The sequence below is a fragment of the Pocillopora damicornis genome, chromosome 13, assembly GCF_964200805.1.
Source record: "Pocillopora damicornis chromosome 13, jaPocDami1.2, whole genome shotgun sequence".
NCBI classification, from domain to species: Eukaryota; Metazoa; Cnidaria; class Anthozoa; order Scleractinia; family Pocilloporidae; genus Pocillopora; species Pocillopora damicornis.
Window position 1 is genome coordinate 13,983,753 of NC_142682.1, and position 20,089 is coordinate 14,003,841.

At 37.5% G+C, this 20,089-nt stretch overlaps 1 protein-coding gene across 1 annotated transcript; it reads left to right on the forward strand.

The window, feature by feature from the left end:
• Positions 1-208: 208 nt before the first annotated feature.
• Positions 209-11,444, forward strand: LOC149035606 (uncharacterized). Its single transcript, XM_089191771.1, has 19 exons — positions 209-406; positions 1,012-1,376; positions 1,655-1,819; positions 2,092-2,205; positions 2,435-2,566; positions 2,914-3,010; positions 3,855-4,073; positions 4,551-4,765; positions 5,163-5,324; positions 5,557-5,724; positions 6,267-6,377; positions 6,743-6,859; positions 7,054-7,144; positions 7,273-7,650; positions 7,946-8,068; positions 8,412-8,531; positions 9,319-9,453; positions 9,748-9,987; positions 10,815-11,444. The coding sequence occupies exons 1-19, from the start codon at positions 337-339 to the stop codon at positions 11,132-11,134; spliced, it is 3,342 nt and encodes a 1,113-aa protein (XP_089047897.1). The 5' UTR covers positions 209-336; the 3' UTR covers positions 11,135-11,444.
• Positions 11,445-20,089: the final 8,645 nt, after the last annotated feature.

Genomic DNA, 20,089 nt, shown 5'->3' on the forward strand with positions numbered 1-20,089 from the left:
GGAAATAAAAGACGTAGTGGTCGACATTTAAAATTTGTTTAAAGACCCATCTCCGATCTTCGTTTGAGAAGAAAATCATATCCACAGAATGGTGCAAAGGTGACCATTGCGTTGGTTATCCAAACTTATTGATTAATTTTCGGTAATTCTTCCAAAAAAGCAGCTTTTAGCGACTTACGTTTAACCTTGATTCTATCGGATATATCAGGTCACTTGTTCCTCAATCTGACAGCAGCATTTAAGCATGTTCTGACCGCTTCTGTTCGCATTTCGTTCTGAGAGCTTGGGATCAGAGGAGCTTTCAGCTAGGTTGCAACTTTTGCATGCTGCCACAGAATGACCTTTACGAAGTTTTTTGGGCTGTTTGCTTTCCTAGTGATTTCTCTCGAGCTGTGTCTGTGTAGCGGTAAGTATCCCGTTGATTTTGTAGCTGGTTTGATTTGATAGTTCTACATCATTTAGAAAAACGTCAGTCCCAATGCTAAACTTGCTGATTATGCTATATTTGATTTCACGGCTTGATCTGCAGAGTAGATGAAAAAAAATATAGGAACATTGTTTTTATACATCTCTTAATTATCCAACTGTCAGCTTTCGAGCTGGTTTACAAGGTAGATCAGGCAAAGTTACCAATCTGGGACAACGCCTAATGGGTGTGAAGCGCCTCTGGAGAAAAATACACCTGTGCAACTACGTAGATTTTAGATCCTCCGCCACAAGATAGTCGAGGCGAAGAATTTTAATTGTGGCTCGATTGTTCATCCTAAGTCCACCTTTTCAGTCTTGTGAATGTTAATGAGTCCATGCGTGTCAAGATCATTTTGCTGAATGCGTAGCAGCAGAAATTTTGGGGTGAACAAATCAATTTTCGTTGCATACATTTTCTTAAAACTAAGGTAAAATTCGCTAAAAGACACCGATTATAGCTAACTCCAGTTAAATTTCAGCATTTTTGCTTTCTTAGGTTCGGAAAAAATATTGACCACCTATTTCCGATATTCCTTTTAATAGATGTCTTCCAAGCTGGAAAGGTTAATATAACTGACACCTCCCAAAACAATCATGGTTGCCAGTCTGTCTCGTTCAAAACCCAGTTCCAAGGCTCGGGTGACGTCAGAGTCTTTGTTACTCTTAGTCATGGCAACAAACATATCAAAATCCACGACCCAGCAGTACTGTGGGTAAAATCGATCTCTACGTCAGGATTTAAGGTTTGTGTTCGCGAGGCAGGAAGTGGTTCAGCAGGTACGTCTGTTGTCAATTGGCTCGCATTTCAGGGGTCTCATCAAGGAATTAAGTCTGGCACCGTAGACTTTGATGAATGGACCACAAGGACACAGTGCAAACGAGTATCGATCACCGATAACCAAAGTAATGTGAGTCTCATTCGTAACGTGTTTAGCGTGTGACTGTATTAGCCAAGAATGTTCTCATACGGTTTAGTTGTCAAGTTACAGTTGATTTAACACATTCACAGAAACAAGCTTTATTCAAAAGAATGCGAACTTCAAATCAAAAATTACTTCTGATATTTCTTAATTTTCATCTGATCCGTATACAGATTCACTATTTGCACCTGGATCGGAAAAGGAGATTCTTGATTTTTAAGTTTCTAAACCTCTGATTTACTCACTTTCCTCTCACTTCCTCACAGGGTTTCAAGAACAAGCCTAAAGTATTCATTACTGTTCAGCATAAACATACAGACAGACCCTATGACTCCATGAATCTATGGCTGGAAAATGTCAGCAAAAATAAATTTAATCTCTGTATGAGAGAGTTCATGGCGTTTGATGGCATTCACTCAGACCTCAAAGTGGTACGTTGACTCTCCAAAATTTTGCGATAAATTAGCAGTACTGCGCTCAGATTGAAGTGACGGAATCCTATGTAATTCCTGAAGTTCATGTAAGGCGCAAAATGAGTTTATTAGTTCTATCTTCCTTTTTTTCGCATCGTCTATTTGTGTTTTTAGGCCTTTTATTCCTTTGTTTCACAACAGCTTAGTTTATATTTTTCTTGTATAGTGTGTAATATTTGACTGTTATTTTTTTCTTTTCTGATAATTGATTTATTACCCGGCTTCACCAGCATTGGTTTGCATATGATGTGTTACCTTCCAACTGGAACTTCACTGAAGAAGGAAAGATTCATTTCGCCGGAAATGGGGCGCCATTACTAAAAAATAATTACGCTTTTTGCCAGGTGGGAAGTTTCTGGTATGATTATGTAATTTTTTCGATGTTTTGTTGCTGTTTTCGTTGTTCTTTTCTTTTTTGCTGTTTTTGATCGTAGCCAAGGTGATATGACGAGTTTAGTTTTAACATTTCAAACACGCTGAGGTCAAGGGAGCTTTTTATATATTAATTATTTTCATGAACAGGTCTATCCATCGTTGAAAGTTTTAAGTCAATTTTTTGGTGCTTTAAATCAGGATTTTAAGTTTGAAAACCCATTTTACGAGCCGCCTACAGTATTGATATCTGGAAGTCACGAAAACACCACAAGTGCATTATGGGGCAACTCAGAAGGTCGCTGTAACAACGCTATAAACGTTTGGATAGAGGTAACATATTCATATAAGTTAACTGTTTTTACTGTTTTTCCTTGTTTCCGTTTGTCGGTTTGTTTCTTTGTCCTCCTTTGCTTGGATTTTTTTTGTGAATTTTTTTGTCTTATTGTCCATATGTTTGTGATGTTGCTGTTGCAATAGTTAAAGCGCGTACATTGTTAAAGCAATCGGGGGCTGCAACAAATGGTAATGAGGATTAAGGAATTAATTAAAACAGATATCATCTTTCGCGCGTTAATTTCTGCAAAAGGCAGTCACCCCTCAACTTAGTAATTCAGATGTCAGTTGTATCTGAGGTGGGACTGACATGATTTTAAATTGTTTTCAATTTGCTCTTGCAGGAAGTCAGTCGGTCAGCATTCAAGGTTTGTGTCAAGGACAGCCAGGGACTAAGCAAGAATCATGACTCAGTAACAGTACAATATGCAATCACTGGAGGTGGGCAATAGACAAATAAATTTGCTTTGCCCTTGTCTTTCTACTAATAGCGAGGCACATCAGAAATTACTAGGAATTCCAAATCATGGGCTGGAATGAAGTACTTTCCTCAAGCTACCTTAACTATGAAATCACTCACCTAAAAGAGACTGAAAGGTGGTTTGCGTTGGTTTCCTCAGTTTTAAAACACCAATTCTTGCATTTAAATCTTTTCTCAGCAAGTTTTGTTCATTTATTTTCAGACATGTGAGAATACCTTAGCAACACTACAGCTCTGAAAACACCCCCCGATTTTCGCCTCATATGCCTGTCTGTATTTGGATAACGAATTCAATAACCTTCATTTCTTATCATCGAATTATCATCAACATAGCAAGATTCACCTTTAACTTTTGTTTTTTGTTTTTGTTTGTTTTTTTAACTATACATGTGGTTCAAAGCAATATTTAATATGAGGTGGCCTCCTTATCGTATTTATAGATTCTTTAAGACCTTGCAAAAAAGAAATGAGTCTTTAACTGCTGATTTCAAGTCAATTAAAACGGAAAGACGTCTTCGAAATTGTCTCCTTGTTTATTTGCTTGTTGCAAGTTTGATTTTCCTTTCCAACTTCAAGAAAGAGTTACGTGTGTTTCTATTAAATTGAAGTACTGCAATGGCTAATTTTAGAAAAAATGGCCGCCACTTTTCGAGAGGAATTACGATAATCTTAGTGACTCGATGTAATAGAAGGCGAGAAAATTAAGCCAGTCAGGAGTGTCGCTCTCTCATGTAGACCCCACCTTAATTTTGAAACACTATAAGCACTGCTCACTTGCTGATTATATTTGATACTATTCCAAAGACCTTGACCCGTGCATCAACGTTACATGCGATTACTTTGCTGTCTGCAAGGCTTTTGACGCATTTGACGCCCGTTGCGTGTGCGAAGAAAACTGCCCTTCATATGAAGAACAAGTATGTTCATCTAACTCGACTACGTTCAAAAACAAGTGCATGTTTGAGCTGGATATATGCAGACTGAAGAGCAACCACACTCTGTATCATCCTGGAAGTTGTAATGGTAAGAAGTAGAGATATTTCTATCTGCGATCGTTCCCATTTTTTGGAGTTGATAGAATCAAGAGCGTTTTTATTTTGTACTTAGGCACACAAAGAAGCCCACTAACGAATCGTAAAAACCGCTGCCTAATTCATGAAAAGATTGAAACAAGGATACGCCGCCACTATAATGATGTACATTGACTGACACCTTAGATGTCTAAGGAAAAAAAATTGCCTAAGTTTGGTGCTTTAACTAAGGCTCAGGTCATTAGGATAGGTTACGCATTTGTGCTATCAATCATGGCTTTAGGTCTTAGAGAAAAATCTCAGAGTTATATCCTTAGCCAGTACTGACAGGATGAAAGTGGATGTAGTTTTTTTGTTTTGGAATGGTACCATCAGATACTAGCGTAATAACGTAAACTTTTTAAAGAGAGAATAAACACCAATCTTCAGCACATCGCTGAATATTAATGCCATTTCGATGTTTCTTTAGGTTTTCCGGTTCAAAGAGGAAGAGTTGAATTGAAGAGAGATGTTTCCTGGGCGGAGACAGCTTGCGAGTTGGTGAACTTCCCGCCATTTTCGTTCTATCCTGACAAAGCAGTGCATGTGCAGATTACTACCAATCATTGGAACTCGACCAGGATGAATTTCGTACACGAAGCCACCGTCTCGTGGGTAGAAAATGTCAATTACCAAAATTTCAGGGTTGGTTTCTCCTATTACTTGGAAGAAATAATTTAATGAACATTAAATGGATTTGTTTCAGGCTCTACTTGTTATTCCGCGCTCGAAAAGTTTTGTGTGGTAGCTAGGAAAAAACAACTATTTAATGAAAACAGTTCTTTTAATTCTACACTGCTGTACATCAACAGGCAATACTCTTAATCCATCATAGTTTCTTAAATGCATAATATGTTATTCATTATTTAGTTAAACCACCATTTGAAAGCATTCTTTCATACGTCTTTTTCAATTCCTTATGCGTTTAGGCAAAAAGTCGTGACTTTACACTTACAGTTTGAAAGGAAAGTTAATTTCATCGAGAGAAAAAACGCTTTTTTAGAGGAGTTCATGTTCATCGAAATATATTTATTTCTTGGAGGTTTGTACGACGGCTGCAGGGAGAAATGACCGTGGCACAAAAGAATTTGCGACAGTCGACTGGATGGCTTACCAAGGAGCTCCAAATGGAGGTGTAGCAGGATATACACGTATTCCAGAATGGTGGACTGGAACGAAGTGCGTACAAATTAGTCTGCCAAAGGTAAGTATGGCTTTATGTTCACTGAAATTATAGATTGATCAGGATGCTGTCTTCCGTGTTCTCCTCTACCTCTTTTGGATGGAAGGTTTGCATACCGCTGTTTCTATTTAAAAAGTCGATTACAAAGCCAGTTGCACTCCCCAACCAAATCTTTACTATAGTGATGCTGCGGTTTTGGATGATTTCTTTTTCTCTTACATCGGCAACTAACAACTATGAATTCTCTACAAAGGATAAATTTTCTGCTACACCCATTGTTCTGGTGACAGCAGATCACGTAAGTTCAGCTTACAAACACGACGCTGCCAGTCTGTGGGTAGAAAATCCTACCAGTGCTTCCTTTCACGTTTGCCTCAGAGAGTTACAAAATTACGATGGTCTTCATGAGGATATACTAGTGGTATGTACCAACTCAATATGTGTGGACAGGTCGAGTAGAGTATGTCTTCAGAAATCCTAAGTTTCATAAATTCTTTAAGCTTAATCATATATGCGCCTTCTTTCCAGCTACTTTATTCGCTGGTTTGCGTGTTTGTCTGATTTGTTCTATTTTGTTCTGTTTTATTTTATTTTTTGTTTGTTTGTTTGTTTTTGTTGTTTTCCTTATTTCACAGAGCAATTAATTGAGTTTATATAGCTGTTAGCCATTCACGCAGGAAAAGTACTCGGTACGCTATTAGTACAACAGAATATCCTTATCCAAAATAAAGGTAGACATACGCCATTCGGAAAGAGAACATCAATTTTTAAACTTAGTTTCAACACGTGTTAAGAACGACTTCGGTCGGTTTATTCAAACAATTTTGGGATGCCTTTCATTGATAGAGAAAAACGAAATAATTGTTATCATTTGCGTTGTATATTCCGACCGAAATTGCCGATTTTTCATAGTTTATGATAAACAAACTTATTTCGACGCGTTGTTTGAATTTGTCTTTTAAGAACTGGATGGCTTTTGAAGAAATTCATCGCCCGCTTTTCGCTGAAAGTAGAAAAATTCACTTTCCTAATAATGGCTCGGTTTCTGCAAACTACAATGGTGCGTTCTGCAAGGTAAGCTGAACGTATCGATTTACGTTCAAGACGAATATATCAAAACTTATGAATGTTTCGGCGAGAACTAATTAAAGACAGCCGTGCAAATTACAGCTTCTGCTTTGATTAGTTCTCAGCTAGTCTGACTATTCAATCAATTTTCTCTTATTTTATCACTATATCTATTCCTCTCTTTCTAATCATTATAAATACAAGAACTAGTTTGCCACCTGCATCATTACTTCATCGAAGTGGAGTAAAAGATCTAAGTGCAACGTTTATAGCTGATCACAGTTTTTCTCTAAACAATTGCCTTTGTGGTATTTTTTTTCCTGTCTATTTTTTGGCTGCGACTCGATACCTTTGTCTGCTTTTCTTTACAGGACGTGCAATTGGCAAAGTCTTATGACAAGGAACCCACGATAATGATCACCGCGAATCACGATTCAAAAGGAAACAACCTTGAGCCAAAGTACATATCTGTTACTGCATGGATAGAGGTATTCTATCAATTTTCTTTTATTATTTCCAGTTAATTATGTGCTGATGTGTTTAATGCATTTTGAAGATCCATTTAGTCAGCTCAACCGTAACTGTGACTGGTGTAAATTTATACCTAGCCTTTTCTTTTTTGAAAATGTTAATACTCGCAACAGCCTGGGAATTTCCTTCTAATTGAATAACTCCTCTGCAGCATATCAAGACATCAGAATTTCGAATTTGTCTCAAGGAGTTGTTCGCTGATCAGCATGACCCAGTTACCGTGTCTTACGTTGTTCTAACAGGTAAGCGCAACTGCGAATGAAAATAGGTCATTATATTTGATTGCCTTTTCAAAGTTTTCCTTTTAAACTTGATTATTAGTAGACTGATGAAACAAATACACTATATTTCTGATGTTTGTTTGGTATAGACGTGTGTAAACCAGGCTGGTCTTACTTTTCCGGCTTTTGCTACTCCACAAGTCAGACATGCAAAAACTGGACTGAAGCTCAGAAAACCTGCCAAATATACAACACCAGCCTCATCACCGTAAAAAATCAAGAAGAAAATGTTTACATACAGCACCGTTTGAATGGAGATAAAGGGTGGATTGGATTTAATGATAGAGATACCGAGGGTACATTTGTCTGGGCTGGTAACCAGTCAAGCAACTTCACTTACTGGGCTCCACATCAACCCAACGATTTCAAATTGAACGAGGACTGCGTTCACACCTTGGGAGTTGCACATAAATTTACATGGAATGACGTAAATTGCAGGAGCTGTCATAATTACACATGTTTTGATGGTAAATGCAATTTTTTATACATTTGCAAAACCATATACTTTTAATCATAACAGGTTGCTACCGAAAGAGTACCTCGTGCTTAGAACATCCGGAATATAACTGGAATTTGGAGTCAAAAATCATATCCCGTACCTCTTTCCCTTCGTTCCTCCTACTCTCCCTATTCCGACTATGACTTGTCAGTTTCAGCAGATTCCAATTGTTAGCTTTTTTGCTAATTTATTTCTTGTTTTACGTTGTCTCTGCCTTCCCCTTGGTAGTTTCCTCAATCAACTTTTTTTCATCTTACTGTAAGACCTTGATGAATGCAAAGGAAACAGTCATGGATGCAGCAAGAACGGGATTTGTACAAATACACATGGATCATACAATTGCCACTGTGACAGTGGGTATAGCGGTGATGGTCGGAATTGTGCAGGTACTGACTACGAAATTCACTTCTATGAGTTTATATTCAGAAACACGGCTTAGCAGCGTCTATGCTTGTAGCGTTGTGTTTTGATTCCATTGTTACTTCATAAATGTCATAATTTCACATTTATCTATCGAAATAGAGAAGAAAAAATGTCAGAGCATGGTAATTAACAGTCTTAATAATCTGTATTGTGACTGATTGAACGATACTAGTTAATAATTCTGATTGTAAAAGTCTTGACCATCTTGATCATTTGCAGTATCATCTTTACAACAGAACGCTCTGATTTAATAAACAATGCGCATATTGAGACCATTTGTGCATTGTGTTTTCGTTCTCATTGCAGACATAGATGAATGTTCTTCAGGTCATAGGTGTCATAATAACGCCACGTGTCAAAACACGGTTGGATCGTATACATGTACTTGTGTTAATGGTTACACTGGAGATGGAATAAACTGCACAGGTACACGGTGCACTGATTTTGAAAATCTCATCTCGCAGTTTCTCTTAATTTCAGTCTATAAAAAAACTTTCCATATACCGGCTCTTTCAAGTCCATAACATTTCATTCCGATCATTTTTGCTCTCTATACAATTGACATCTACACCTCCAAGTCAGAAGAAGAGACCCTGAGAAGATGGTTTCGAATTTTATCATTTTCCGTGTTTTTCAGTGACCCTCACTGGAATTGCTGCCTCAACATTTATCTTTATCCTTTGACTCGAAGAGTGACGCGCACAAAATTTCTCCCTATGACAACCCCCCCCCCACCCTCCTTTCAAATCACTTCTTAATGAATAAAAATAAAGGAAATAATTACCAACTACAGAAGCTTTTAACTGTCAACATCTTATTCGTCTTGTCAACATCTTATAAAATGTATTGAGAGAAGTATTTAGAGTAGGCATACTGGTGTTAAGTTTGAAATGGTTATTTAAGAGCAGTTTATAAGCTCCATGATCTTTTAGGTTGTTCACAGTCTCCTTTATTGTGGTTTTCTTTATGCTTTTAAGATCGTGGCCAAAATACCCCAAGACACGCATGTCTTTTATGCGAGGTTACGAGGGAAATATGTATGGATGAAACGTCGGGATGTGCAAGCAATAAGAATATTAAATAGCTAGTTTGAAAGACTTACAATTTGTGAGGTCTCTCCAGCAGCTCTATCTGGCGAGTGCCCAAAAGCGGCTCTGGAGACTACATTATGTTCTGTGCAAACATCTAGATACATTTTCTTTTCCTGATATAGATACCGATGAATGTACGCTCAACAGTCATAACTGTGATGCCAACGCACAATGCATTAACACTCCAGGATCATTTACATGTCAGTGTAGCCATGCGGCTCGTTACTATGGAAACGGGACAACATGTCATCCTTTCAGTAAGTCTTTGAACATCAGATAGTTTAATGATCACCTTTTTGTGGAAAAAAGGTGATCACAACTCTAGCTGAGGACGAGAAAAAATTTGGGTGAGCCAGAATCAGCAAGGGTAAAGCGATGTTTCTTTTTTCATTTCACTTCCTTTTTAAACCCGCGCGTCACGTTTTTTCCCTTTTCCCCAAAAACGTCATGAGATGAAACATTATAAAAAGCAAGCCCCAATTTCTTCTTTGGACATGACGTCTACGGGAAAAGTTTTATACCACTCAGGTTTATTTGCCTTTTTCTGTCAGGAGGACTTGGTGATTCAAGAATCATAGGCAGAGACACCAAAAAAATGTCCCAATTACATACCTGGCTACATTCCCGCTTGCAGAATCAGGCTAACAGTTACTGGAGTCTTTGCTATAGAGCCTCAAGCCATGGGTGGAGTGGATGGACATTTCACAGCTACTGTGATAACCGTGGACCCACAGTGACGATCATTCGCGCTCATAGTTACATATTTGGCGGTTACACTGACCAGTCTTGGAGATGTAAGTTCATTAACTGCCACCACTTTTGCAAAAAAAACAAACAAAAAACCAATCAAACCAACAAAAAAACAAAAAAAAAATCGACAATCAAGTCTTCCCAAATTCATATTTTAAAATGACAAAAGTTAAAAATACTTAGTCTGTGGAATGGACGTTCGTTCAAAATCATATTTGCACTTGGTTCATGCTGTCAGTCACTAATTACACAAGGTAGAGTAAGTACAGGTTATCCACACGCCTTCGAGTGTAATTTGGTATGAATAGGCAGGAGTAAATTTTCAGAACAAACAAAATTGCACGAGTCCGAAAGGAGACAAAAATCAAAGCAGGTGAAATTTTGACAGCAAGCACTTTCATATTTTACGCAATTCATTTAGCAGATTGGTAATTGAAACAGGTGATGACGTTTGACAAATTCAAACTTTTACAAGAATATCATTAAAAAATCATCGAACTTGTAAAGAGTGAACTTAGTAAGGGTCCTTCTGTAATTTGCACTTATGTTAAACATTTGCCAGAGTGTTACAGATTTGTATCCGTGTTAATTACATAAGAACGGCACTGTTTCCTAACCAAAGAACCGAGCATTTTTTCATGTAAATTAATCTCGTCCAGAGGCAATTGTTCTGTCGATAAGCTCATTGGAGTAGGGGTCCGAGCCTTATCAAACTGTGGATGCGAATGCCCTAATTACAACATATCTGATGCAATTAAGTCCCCATAGTCTCATATTTAGTATCTGTCTCATGTTATTTTTTTGTGTGCAAGCCCAAATTATCAAATGAAATATTTTCATCTATATAAGTGGATAATTCTTATCTACCTTATGTGCTTTTTTTCAGGGTACAGAGGCTACATTTATTCATCAAAAGCCTTCATATTTTCTCTCAAAAACTATCAAGGATCTGGATATTTTAAAAGGGACATTACCAATAGATATTACGCTACATACAACAATTACAATTATGGTCCGACTTTCGGTTCAGGACATGATATTTACGTTGCAAACTATGCAAATAGAAACTATTATTCTGGTTTCTCTTGCCGCTCGTACCACGTTTCAAACTGCAACAATTATGTGTGGACAGGAAGCAATAATTTCTGCGCCGATGAGATAGAAGTTTACCGCGAACTGACCAGTTAGTGGAGCTATTGGTAACAAATCATGTGACATTGTCAGCGTGGGACGTTCGTACTTACCCCTATGCGTAGTATGCTGTGTCTTCCTTAGCTGTATAGCGCTATTCAAATAGAAGCATGTCAATTTTTTCTTAAATAGGAATTGAGTGATGTAACTGATGCATTTAAGTCTGTACAACTTGGTAAAATATCAAGCCCTGAATCATTATATTTTTTAATTTACTGCTTTACTGAAGATTATCATTTCATTTCATGCAGAAAAGTTTATGTGAAAAATATTAAAAAATTCATACAAAAATAAAGATTTTATAATAGTGTCTGGTTATAAAGCAAAATGGTTTCAATGAGTTGATTACAACATTTTTTATTAGACAAAAGCTATACATTGTATTGCTGAAATTCATCCGAAAGTTGGGGAATTATATCTTCGTTTCATCTTCAGGAATTAAAGGAAAGTCACGCATGCAAAATAACAAAATAGATTGGCGAGTCAAGAATGAAACACACTCTTGATTTGAATTGAGTGAAAATGTTATGAAACTTATCTCCCCAAAAATCAGAAACTATGGTGCTGTTAATTCATGGCATATTCACAGTCCTACGAATAAACTGTGACGCTTTTCTCGTTAGTGAAGGCTTGCGTAAATTCCTATTACAACGTAACTGTTAACTAAATGTTTCTGTGGTTACATGGACAGAACAAATTATTGTAGTGCTCGGTCATGGTGTTGACGTAACAAAAGCGAAATGGTCACAATCCATCTATAGACTATTGAAGACGCGATTCATAATTTTTGGTTAATGAGAATTTTTTAGAGTTTAATCACAATGTGTAACAGCTGATGAAATAATTAGATAATCTCTCTAATGATGCAGGAACTGCTTCTTCGCCTCGAATGGTGATCACCATAATAAACCATTTTTGGTAGGTCTGATGGAGGCTCCAGTGACAGCCCGAACAAGGAGCTAATAAAATTAAGAGCACTTTTTTGGCGTTTTGACGCATGAAAGTTAAAAATAAAATTGAATTAAGAGAGTTGTACGGACCATGTCCTGCTTTTTATCTTCTTCTGGATATTTGCACAAATGACCTGGTCATTATCAGGCTCATTCACTCTCATTGCCCTCTGAGCTTATGAAAAGATCATAACCTCCTTATTTCTTAGATGATGGATGGAAAGTCTGCCCTCTTACCGTATATATGCCCTAACTCCACGCCACCTCAAAATAATTCAAATGATTAGTACCTATGTTCCCTTGAATAAACTACTCAACGGCTACTGAGGAGCTCTAACGACGTGAAGGGCTGGAAGATAAAATAGGGAGCTCATTAGAGTCATAAAAATAAAGGAAGTGATAGGCAGCTGAAGAAGCACTTAATTGTCGAACAAATTCTCCTTCTCAGCAGTTAGGGAATGTGTAGAGAAAAGTAATGAGAATATGCATAATGATTCTAGGGTGTAAAGGATTAAGGACCGAAAACGAAATTATTGATAAAACGTAGCCCGACATCATATCATCGACTAACAATTCTTACGCTTAAATGGACAGAGATTCCTTTTGACCAGTTTATCAAAATCAAAAGTTTTATATTGCAGGAAAGATTAATCTCTTTCATTTTTCAGGCGCGTGAAACTTATAAAGAAGTTGGAGTTTTTAGAAAATCGCTCTTTAGTATAGCTTTCACACCAAAAACAACCTAATCTGGAGAAAGGACGGTCTTCCTGCTCCTCAAAATTCCCTTTATTATATGCGCGAATTGAAGATACATCTTTAATCCTTTTACACCCTAACATCAGTATGCATATTCTCCCTACTGTTCCCTATACATTTCCAAAAGCGCTGGCAAGGAGACTATTGATAAGGCGAGTTCCAGAAAACAACATCAGCACAACACAGCGTGAACTTAACTCTCAGTGCCTCCGCAGAACTCCAATAAATTAATGAACGTGATTCCTTGTCAACCTTGTTTCACCATTTGGCCTTTTAAGGAATTAAAATTCCTTGAAAATAAACATATCTTTTCGTTGTTCACAACACGAATAATCATTCCTTTCTGTTTTTGGCCTCTTTTCAGCTTTTCGGGGCCATTCCTTTGACCTGTTTGTTACGTTTTTCTTGATATTTAAAACCGAGAGTAGCCAAGGAGTATCGTACTTACCTAACCAAATAACGGGAGGAAAGTGGGAAGAGGGGTAGGAGGGGGGAGGGGGAACTGTAGACCCCATCCTAATCACATTTGGTAAAAATACGGTAACATCTTCTTAACCACAAATCCTTAAATCCTTACTAAACGCACACAGACGGTCAATTCTTCCCCAGTGTACGCTAGTGGATATTGATCTCATAAGCGCAAATTTATGCTGGCTCATCTGCCACTGCAGCTAAATAGTAATGCTGATAATCCGATAAGTCACGAATTTTTTTTCGTTTCATATCAAACTCATGGAGTACAAATAGTCTTAACATGAATGTAGTGACCACGCCCACTTCAACACCCCACTCAAATCGAGTGTAATTTTCGAATGTTTTACCATCGTGCGGATTCTCTACGGAAAAAGCACTCAATGAACCTCTGAAATATTAAACTATAATATTATGGCTTTCTATTTCGCTAATTTTCTAACTTGAAGGTAAAGTTTTTCCCTCGTCATTTTTACCTTTTCTCCGAGCGGTTGCGTGAAATTAACAAGGCGTTTTTGATCAAAACACGACCGAGCGGAGGGTCTCGGGCGATATCTCTTTTACGCAGGCGCAAATTAAAAATGTACCGCCAGAATCAAAAAGAGGAACAAATTTCCTTTGTTTTGATATGTTAAGTGTCGAACAAAAAGAAGATTTACCTTCGTCAAATGGCGTTTCAAAACAGCTGTATCTTCCTCCTTTTGATTTTTTCCTGTTTTGTAAGCGTGAAAGCAGTAGGAGAGGGATCGGGAAACTCAGATAGCGCTTCGGGAATTAATCTGCCATCGTTTACTTACAAGATAAACAAGTAAGATTTGTAAATTTCTTTGAAGTATGAAGTCTAAATAAATTCCTTTTTAAAGCTTGTTTGCTGGATTTTCGATAAACTTCCCTGATTAATTTTTCGTTTCAGCTTACTAGTCTATACTATTTCAAAGCAATGTCAAGACGAAGACGGAGAACCATGAGTCGGTCCTCTCAACAATCGTAAACAAAGTGTTTGAGCAATCAGGTATACAAGGTAAAATAATCAATAGCCGCATATCAGAAGTCTTCAGAAAGAAAGTATTCTGTCTTCAGAAAGCTGTCAAGAAAGCTAATAATCGTGGCGGAAAGCAATTAAACGGGCCCTCGGTATCGATTTAATATCATATCGATCTCAATATCATACAGTTTTGTATCTTTCTTCCGTGGATTCACCTTTCTAACGAGGGTGTTTGTTGATGCGTGCGCATTACGTGAGGTTAGTGGTTGCGTACACCTGGAATCGAGAAAAACAAATATTCGTCGCACTGGGGAAAGAGTTTGATATGGCTTCGGAGAAAAGCTCCTCAGCGTTATTTGATTAGAACTATTTGGTGCTGCTTGGTGCGAAAAAAACTTTTATTACTACAATGTTACATTTTGGGTTAACCGTCGGCCGAAAAATGGCAAAAATTTCCGCCGTTAGCCGTAAAAGCCATCATCCCATTGAGACCCTCATCTTAGGTCTTAATATTGCGTAACCGAAATGAAAGCATGACCTACCTCCAAAATTAAAACAAATAAATGTAGATCAATACTACATGTTGAACGTCACAACATGAATACAAATTTAATCTTTTTGCCAGATAGATAAATATTTGGATGTAAAGATGTGTAAATGTGATTCGACTGAAATTAAATAATAAATACAAACATTTAAGTAAAAATGTAACATCAACAAGATCAACTACAGAGCTGCATGAAATAAAAAGGAACTTACAATTTTTGGTGTAACCAGGTCCGGTAGGAAAACTCTCAAAAAACAAAACAAACACAGCGCTAGCAAAAACTAACGAAACGACTGACTTGGTTGAAATCAACTAGCAATGAAACATCTAACGAAAACAACACTTGCATCGCTACCGGCGTTACGTAATTCTTACACAACCTCACGTAAAGACGCGAACTTAATTGAATAGAAACAGAACATCAAAATAGGTGATGAATTGATAGAAAAACAATATAAAATCACTTCGCAATTATTTGACAATAAATAGAAATGGAAACTCTCGTCGCTACAATAACATTTTTGCACCGCGTGAAGGCCATCACACCACTCAGATTTTGCACCAAAGCACCTTCGCTCTATACAGTTATCGCCTGCTCTGATTAACTCTACTTTTGGGTCCCAAATCACATATCGTGATTTTGGTGTCTATTCTTAGATCGAAGTAAACAGATTTCCTTCACAGTACGATTTACATCAGCATAAAGCTTACATTTCCATAGAACTTGCATGAGACTAGTTAGCTACCCCATCCTCCTCCTTACAATGTATGTTTCCATTGTGTTTTTTTTCTCATTTTATGTTCACGAAATAGCAGAAAATTAACGCCTTCTTTGACCTCGTTTAAGCAGTATTCGATAACGCTAGTCCTAACACGTTCTGATATTTTGCTCTCATGTGGCATGATTTCAAGAACTTCGAGATGGTAATCACGCTCCTTAACCTCGTTTGAGAGAGATAACCAAGCTGCAACTCTTGCTCTTTCCGAAACTTCAAGATTATTGTAAGAGCTTTTGTTGAAAGATGGTCCGGTGTCAGCTCGATGCTATTGATGTTAAACACAGTTAAAGGACCAGCGAGAATTCACTCCACCGATAAAGAGAAAGTGATCATATCAGACAGATAAAACGATCCAAAACAAACACATATTCTACTGCAACTGTAAGAGGACCTCAATAACATTTTATTTCAATCCTCCAAAGAGAGCACTTTTCTAATGTACAGCGGTCGTATATATTCCTCTACAAACTCTTATAATTCTGCCATGACTGTTATTGCGCAAGATGATCATCTCGACAGCTGGAGCTCGAGCCGCCTATGACCCACGCGAACTTAACTGAAACAGAGCATCAGAAGTTTCTGAATTTTTGCACCGCGTGAAGGCCCTCACAGTACACCACTCGGATTTTGCACCATAGCGCCTTCGCTTTATAAGTTTATCGCTTGCTCTGATTACTCTACTTTTGGGTGCCACCACAGAACTTCAAACATAGACCTTGATCCCAAATCACCTATCACAATTTTGGTTTTTACTCTTACATTGAAGTAAATTGATTTCCTTCACAGTAAGATTTACATCAGCATAAAACTAACATTTCCATAGAACTTGCACAAGCCATCCCCCACCCTCCTCCTTGCATTGTATGTTTTCAGTGATATTTTTCTCCCATTTCATAAATATCATAGACGAGTTAATACAGCCCGTTTCGGAACCCTACCCTTCAACCCCGTTTAAACAACAGTGTTTCAATAGTCCTTAAAACGTCTAAAATATTCCTCTCTCTCATTGTGTAATTTCATGAAATGGCAGACAATAAACTTTGACCTCGTTTGAGCAATACCCTTTATCAGTCCTAACACGTCCTGATATTTTCCTATTTCATGTGGCATGATTTCAAAAACTTCGAGATAATAATCGCACTCCTTAACCTCGTTTGAGAGAGATAACCAAGCTGCAACTCTTGCTCTTTCCAAAACTTCAAGATTATTGTAAGAGCTTTTGTTGAAAGATGGTCCGGTGTCAGCTCGATGCTATTGATGTTAAACACGTTTAAGGGACCAGCGAGGATTTACTCCACCGACTAAGAGAAAGTGACCATATCAGACAGAAAAAACGAGCCTTAAAGAAACGTATTCCACAGCAACTGTAATATAACCTCGGTAACATTTTATTTCAATCCTTCAAATAGAGCGAATATAACAAATAAACGACCGAATAAACGAGACAAAGTATGGCTGATCAGTTTCATTTCTCATTCTACTTTTGTTTCGAAAGGTCAGGGTGAATCCCTTTGACGTTGTTGCGGTTCTTTTTCATTTCAAGAACTTGGTAACATTTTCACTCCCACCGAAAAAGAAGCTGTCATTATTGTCTTGTATGACAAAGAAAACAAGGTTGAAATAGTAAAAGTGAGGTATATTCTCACCTTTTACCGAGCTCACAACCAGCTGTATGTGCAAGGTATCCATGAATACAAATGTGACGTAACTCAGTCACCCTATAGAGGGAAAACAAGTGTAATTCCAATAAATACCGCAAAAGAAACATCCAAATGGGGGGAAAAAAAAACCGAGAGCACTTGGCGCAGCTGACAAAATCAGAGATCCGTTACAGAATCGGAATTAACAACCCCGTAACTTCCTTTAAGGAAATGGCTATGACAAATTTTCCTTTCTTCTTTTCATGGAACTGACAACGAAACAAGCTGAGATCTCTTCATATTTTTGCCGATGGTATTTGCCCATTCACGTGCTCTAATTGGTTAGCTCGGAAAGATTAGAACGTAGTTTTCTTATCCGATCAGCCGTAGACACCAGGGAATCGTACATCGAGAGTTTGATACTTTCGACTATTTTTTCTTCTTTCTTCCTCGACTCTGTGAAGTAAAAAAAGCTCTTCCCGGTAATTTGTTGTAAATCTGCTGAGCGTGTTATGTCTGCGTTTCCTACTTGAGGGGAACAAAGAAAAATTCGTGCCGCTGAAGAGAATCGTGACCATGATCAATCAGACGAAACTTAAGACAGGGTTTAGTGCCCTTTTACTATGTTAGGCATTTGATCCTGGTAAATTTACATTTCATCGTCGATTGTTTTTTTTTTATCTTCTTTTTTTTAATTGGTGTTTGTACAGGCCAGTGACTAGCTCCCAAATGGATATCTACTTTCTGCTTTCAACTTAGTTTTACCGTGTGAGATTCCTTTGGAGTACCAATCAAATTTCCTTTCGAGCAAAAGTTTTAATTACGGTCCATCTTGGCTCCCCTTATACTCCCTTCAGCAGTGATGCATCACCAGATTTAACAAGCTGTCGTCCAATACCAAGCGATATCCCTTTAATAGGAAATGGCCGGAAGTATTGACTTAAATACAGATAACTTGAATAGACGGACAAGCCTCAACTATTCCGCCAAGTCACGAATTTTTTTCGCTTAGCGTCGGAGAAAAGCTCGTCAGCGTTACTTAAGTAGAAGTGTTTTGTGATGCTTGATGCGAAAAAAATCTTTCCTTACCGCAATGTTTCATTTTGGGTTAACCGTTAGAGGTAAAATGGCCAAATTTCTACCGTGGACGTAAAAGCCATCACCCCACTAAGGCCCTCATCTCAGCTCTCAACATTGCGTAACCGAAATGAGAGCATGACCAGGAGGCCAAGTGATGAGCCACTGGCATGACCTAACTACAAAAATTTTAAAAAATAAATGTACAAAAATACTACATGTTTAACGTCACAACATGAATGCAAATTTAATCTATTTTCCAGATAGATGAATATTTGGATGTAAAGATGTGCAAATGTGATTCGACTGAAAACAAATAATAAATACAAATATTTAAGTACAAATATAACAACAACAACAACAACAGAGCTACGTGAAATATAAACGAACTAACAATTTGTGGTGTAACCAGGTCCGGTAGGAAAAACTCTTAAACAAAAGTAACACGGCGATTAGCAATGAGAATTATCCAGAACGAAAACAACGCTTGCATTGCTACCAGCGTTACGTAATTCTTACACAGCCTCAAACAAAGACGCAAACTTAATTGAATAGAAACAGACCATCAAAATAGATGCTGAATTGAGAGAGAAGCAATACAAAATCATTTCGCAGTTATTTGACAATAAATAGAAATGCAAATTCTAACACTTTTGTACCGGAAGAAGGCCATCACACCACTTAGATTTTGCACCATAGCGCCTTCGCTTTGTATCAGTTATCGCCTGCTCTGATTAACTCTACTTTTGGGTGCACCTAAGAACTTCAAACATACACCTTGGTCCCAAACCACCTATCATAGTTTTGGTGTTTACATTTTCATAGAACTTGCATGAGACTAGTTAGCCCTCCCCTACCCTCCTCCGTAAATTGTATGTTTCCATTAATGTTTTTCTCTCATTTCCTAAATATCATAGACAAGTTGATACAGCCGGAACCCTACCCTTCAACCCCGTTTAAGCAACAGTGTTCCAACAGTCCTTAAAACTTCTCACATATTCCTGTTTCTAATTGAGTAATTTCATGAAATAGCAAACAATTGACGCCTTCTTTAACCTCGTTTAAGCAAAATTCGATAACACTACTATTATTCCTAACACGTTCTGATATTTTCCTATTTCGTGTGGCATGATTTCAAAAACTTGCAGATTACAATCACACTCCTTAATCTCGGTTCAGAGAGATAGCCAAGCTGTAAATCTTGCTCTTTCCAAAAATTCAGTATTATTGTAAGAGCTTTTGTTGAAAGATGATCAGGTGTCAACTCGATGCTATTGATGGTAAACACATTTAAAGGAACAGCCAGGATTTACTCCACCGACTAAGAGAAAGTGATCATATCAGACAGAAAAAAGCGAGCCAAAGAAAACACATATCCTACAACAACTGTAAGAAGAACTCGGTAACATTTTATTTCGATCCTCTTAAGAAAGCGAATATGAAAAAACGACCGAGTAAAGAATGCAAAAACGAGACAGTCATGTTTATCCCGCTTATTAAATTAGATGGATTCAGTTAAGTGTCTGAATGATAATCAACTTTGACTCATAATCCAAAGTATATCTGATCAATTTCATTTTTCATTCTAATTTTGTTTCGAAAGGTCAGGGTTAATTCCTTTTACGTTGTTGCGGTTCTTTTTCATTTCAAGAACGTGGTAACATTTTTACTCTCACCGAAAAATAATCTATCATTATTTTCTTGAATGACAAAGAAAACAAGGTTGAAATAGGAAAAGTGAGGCATA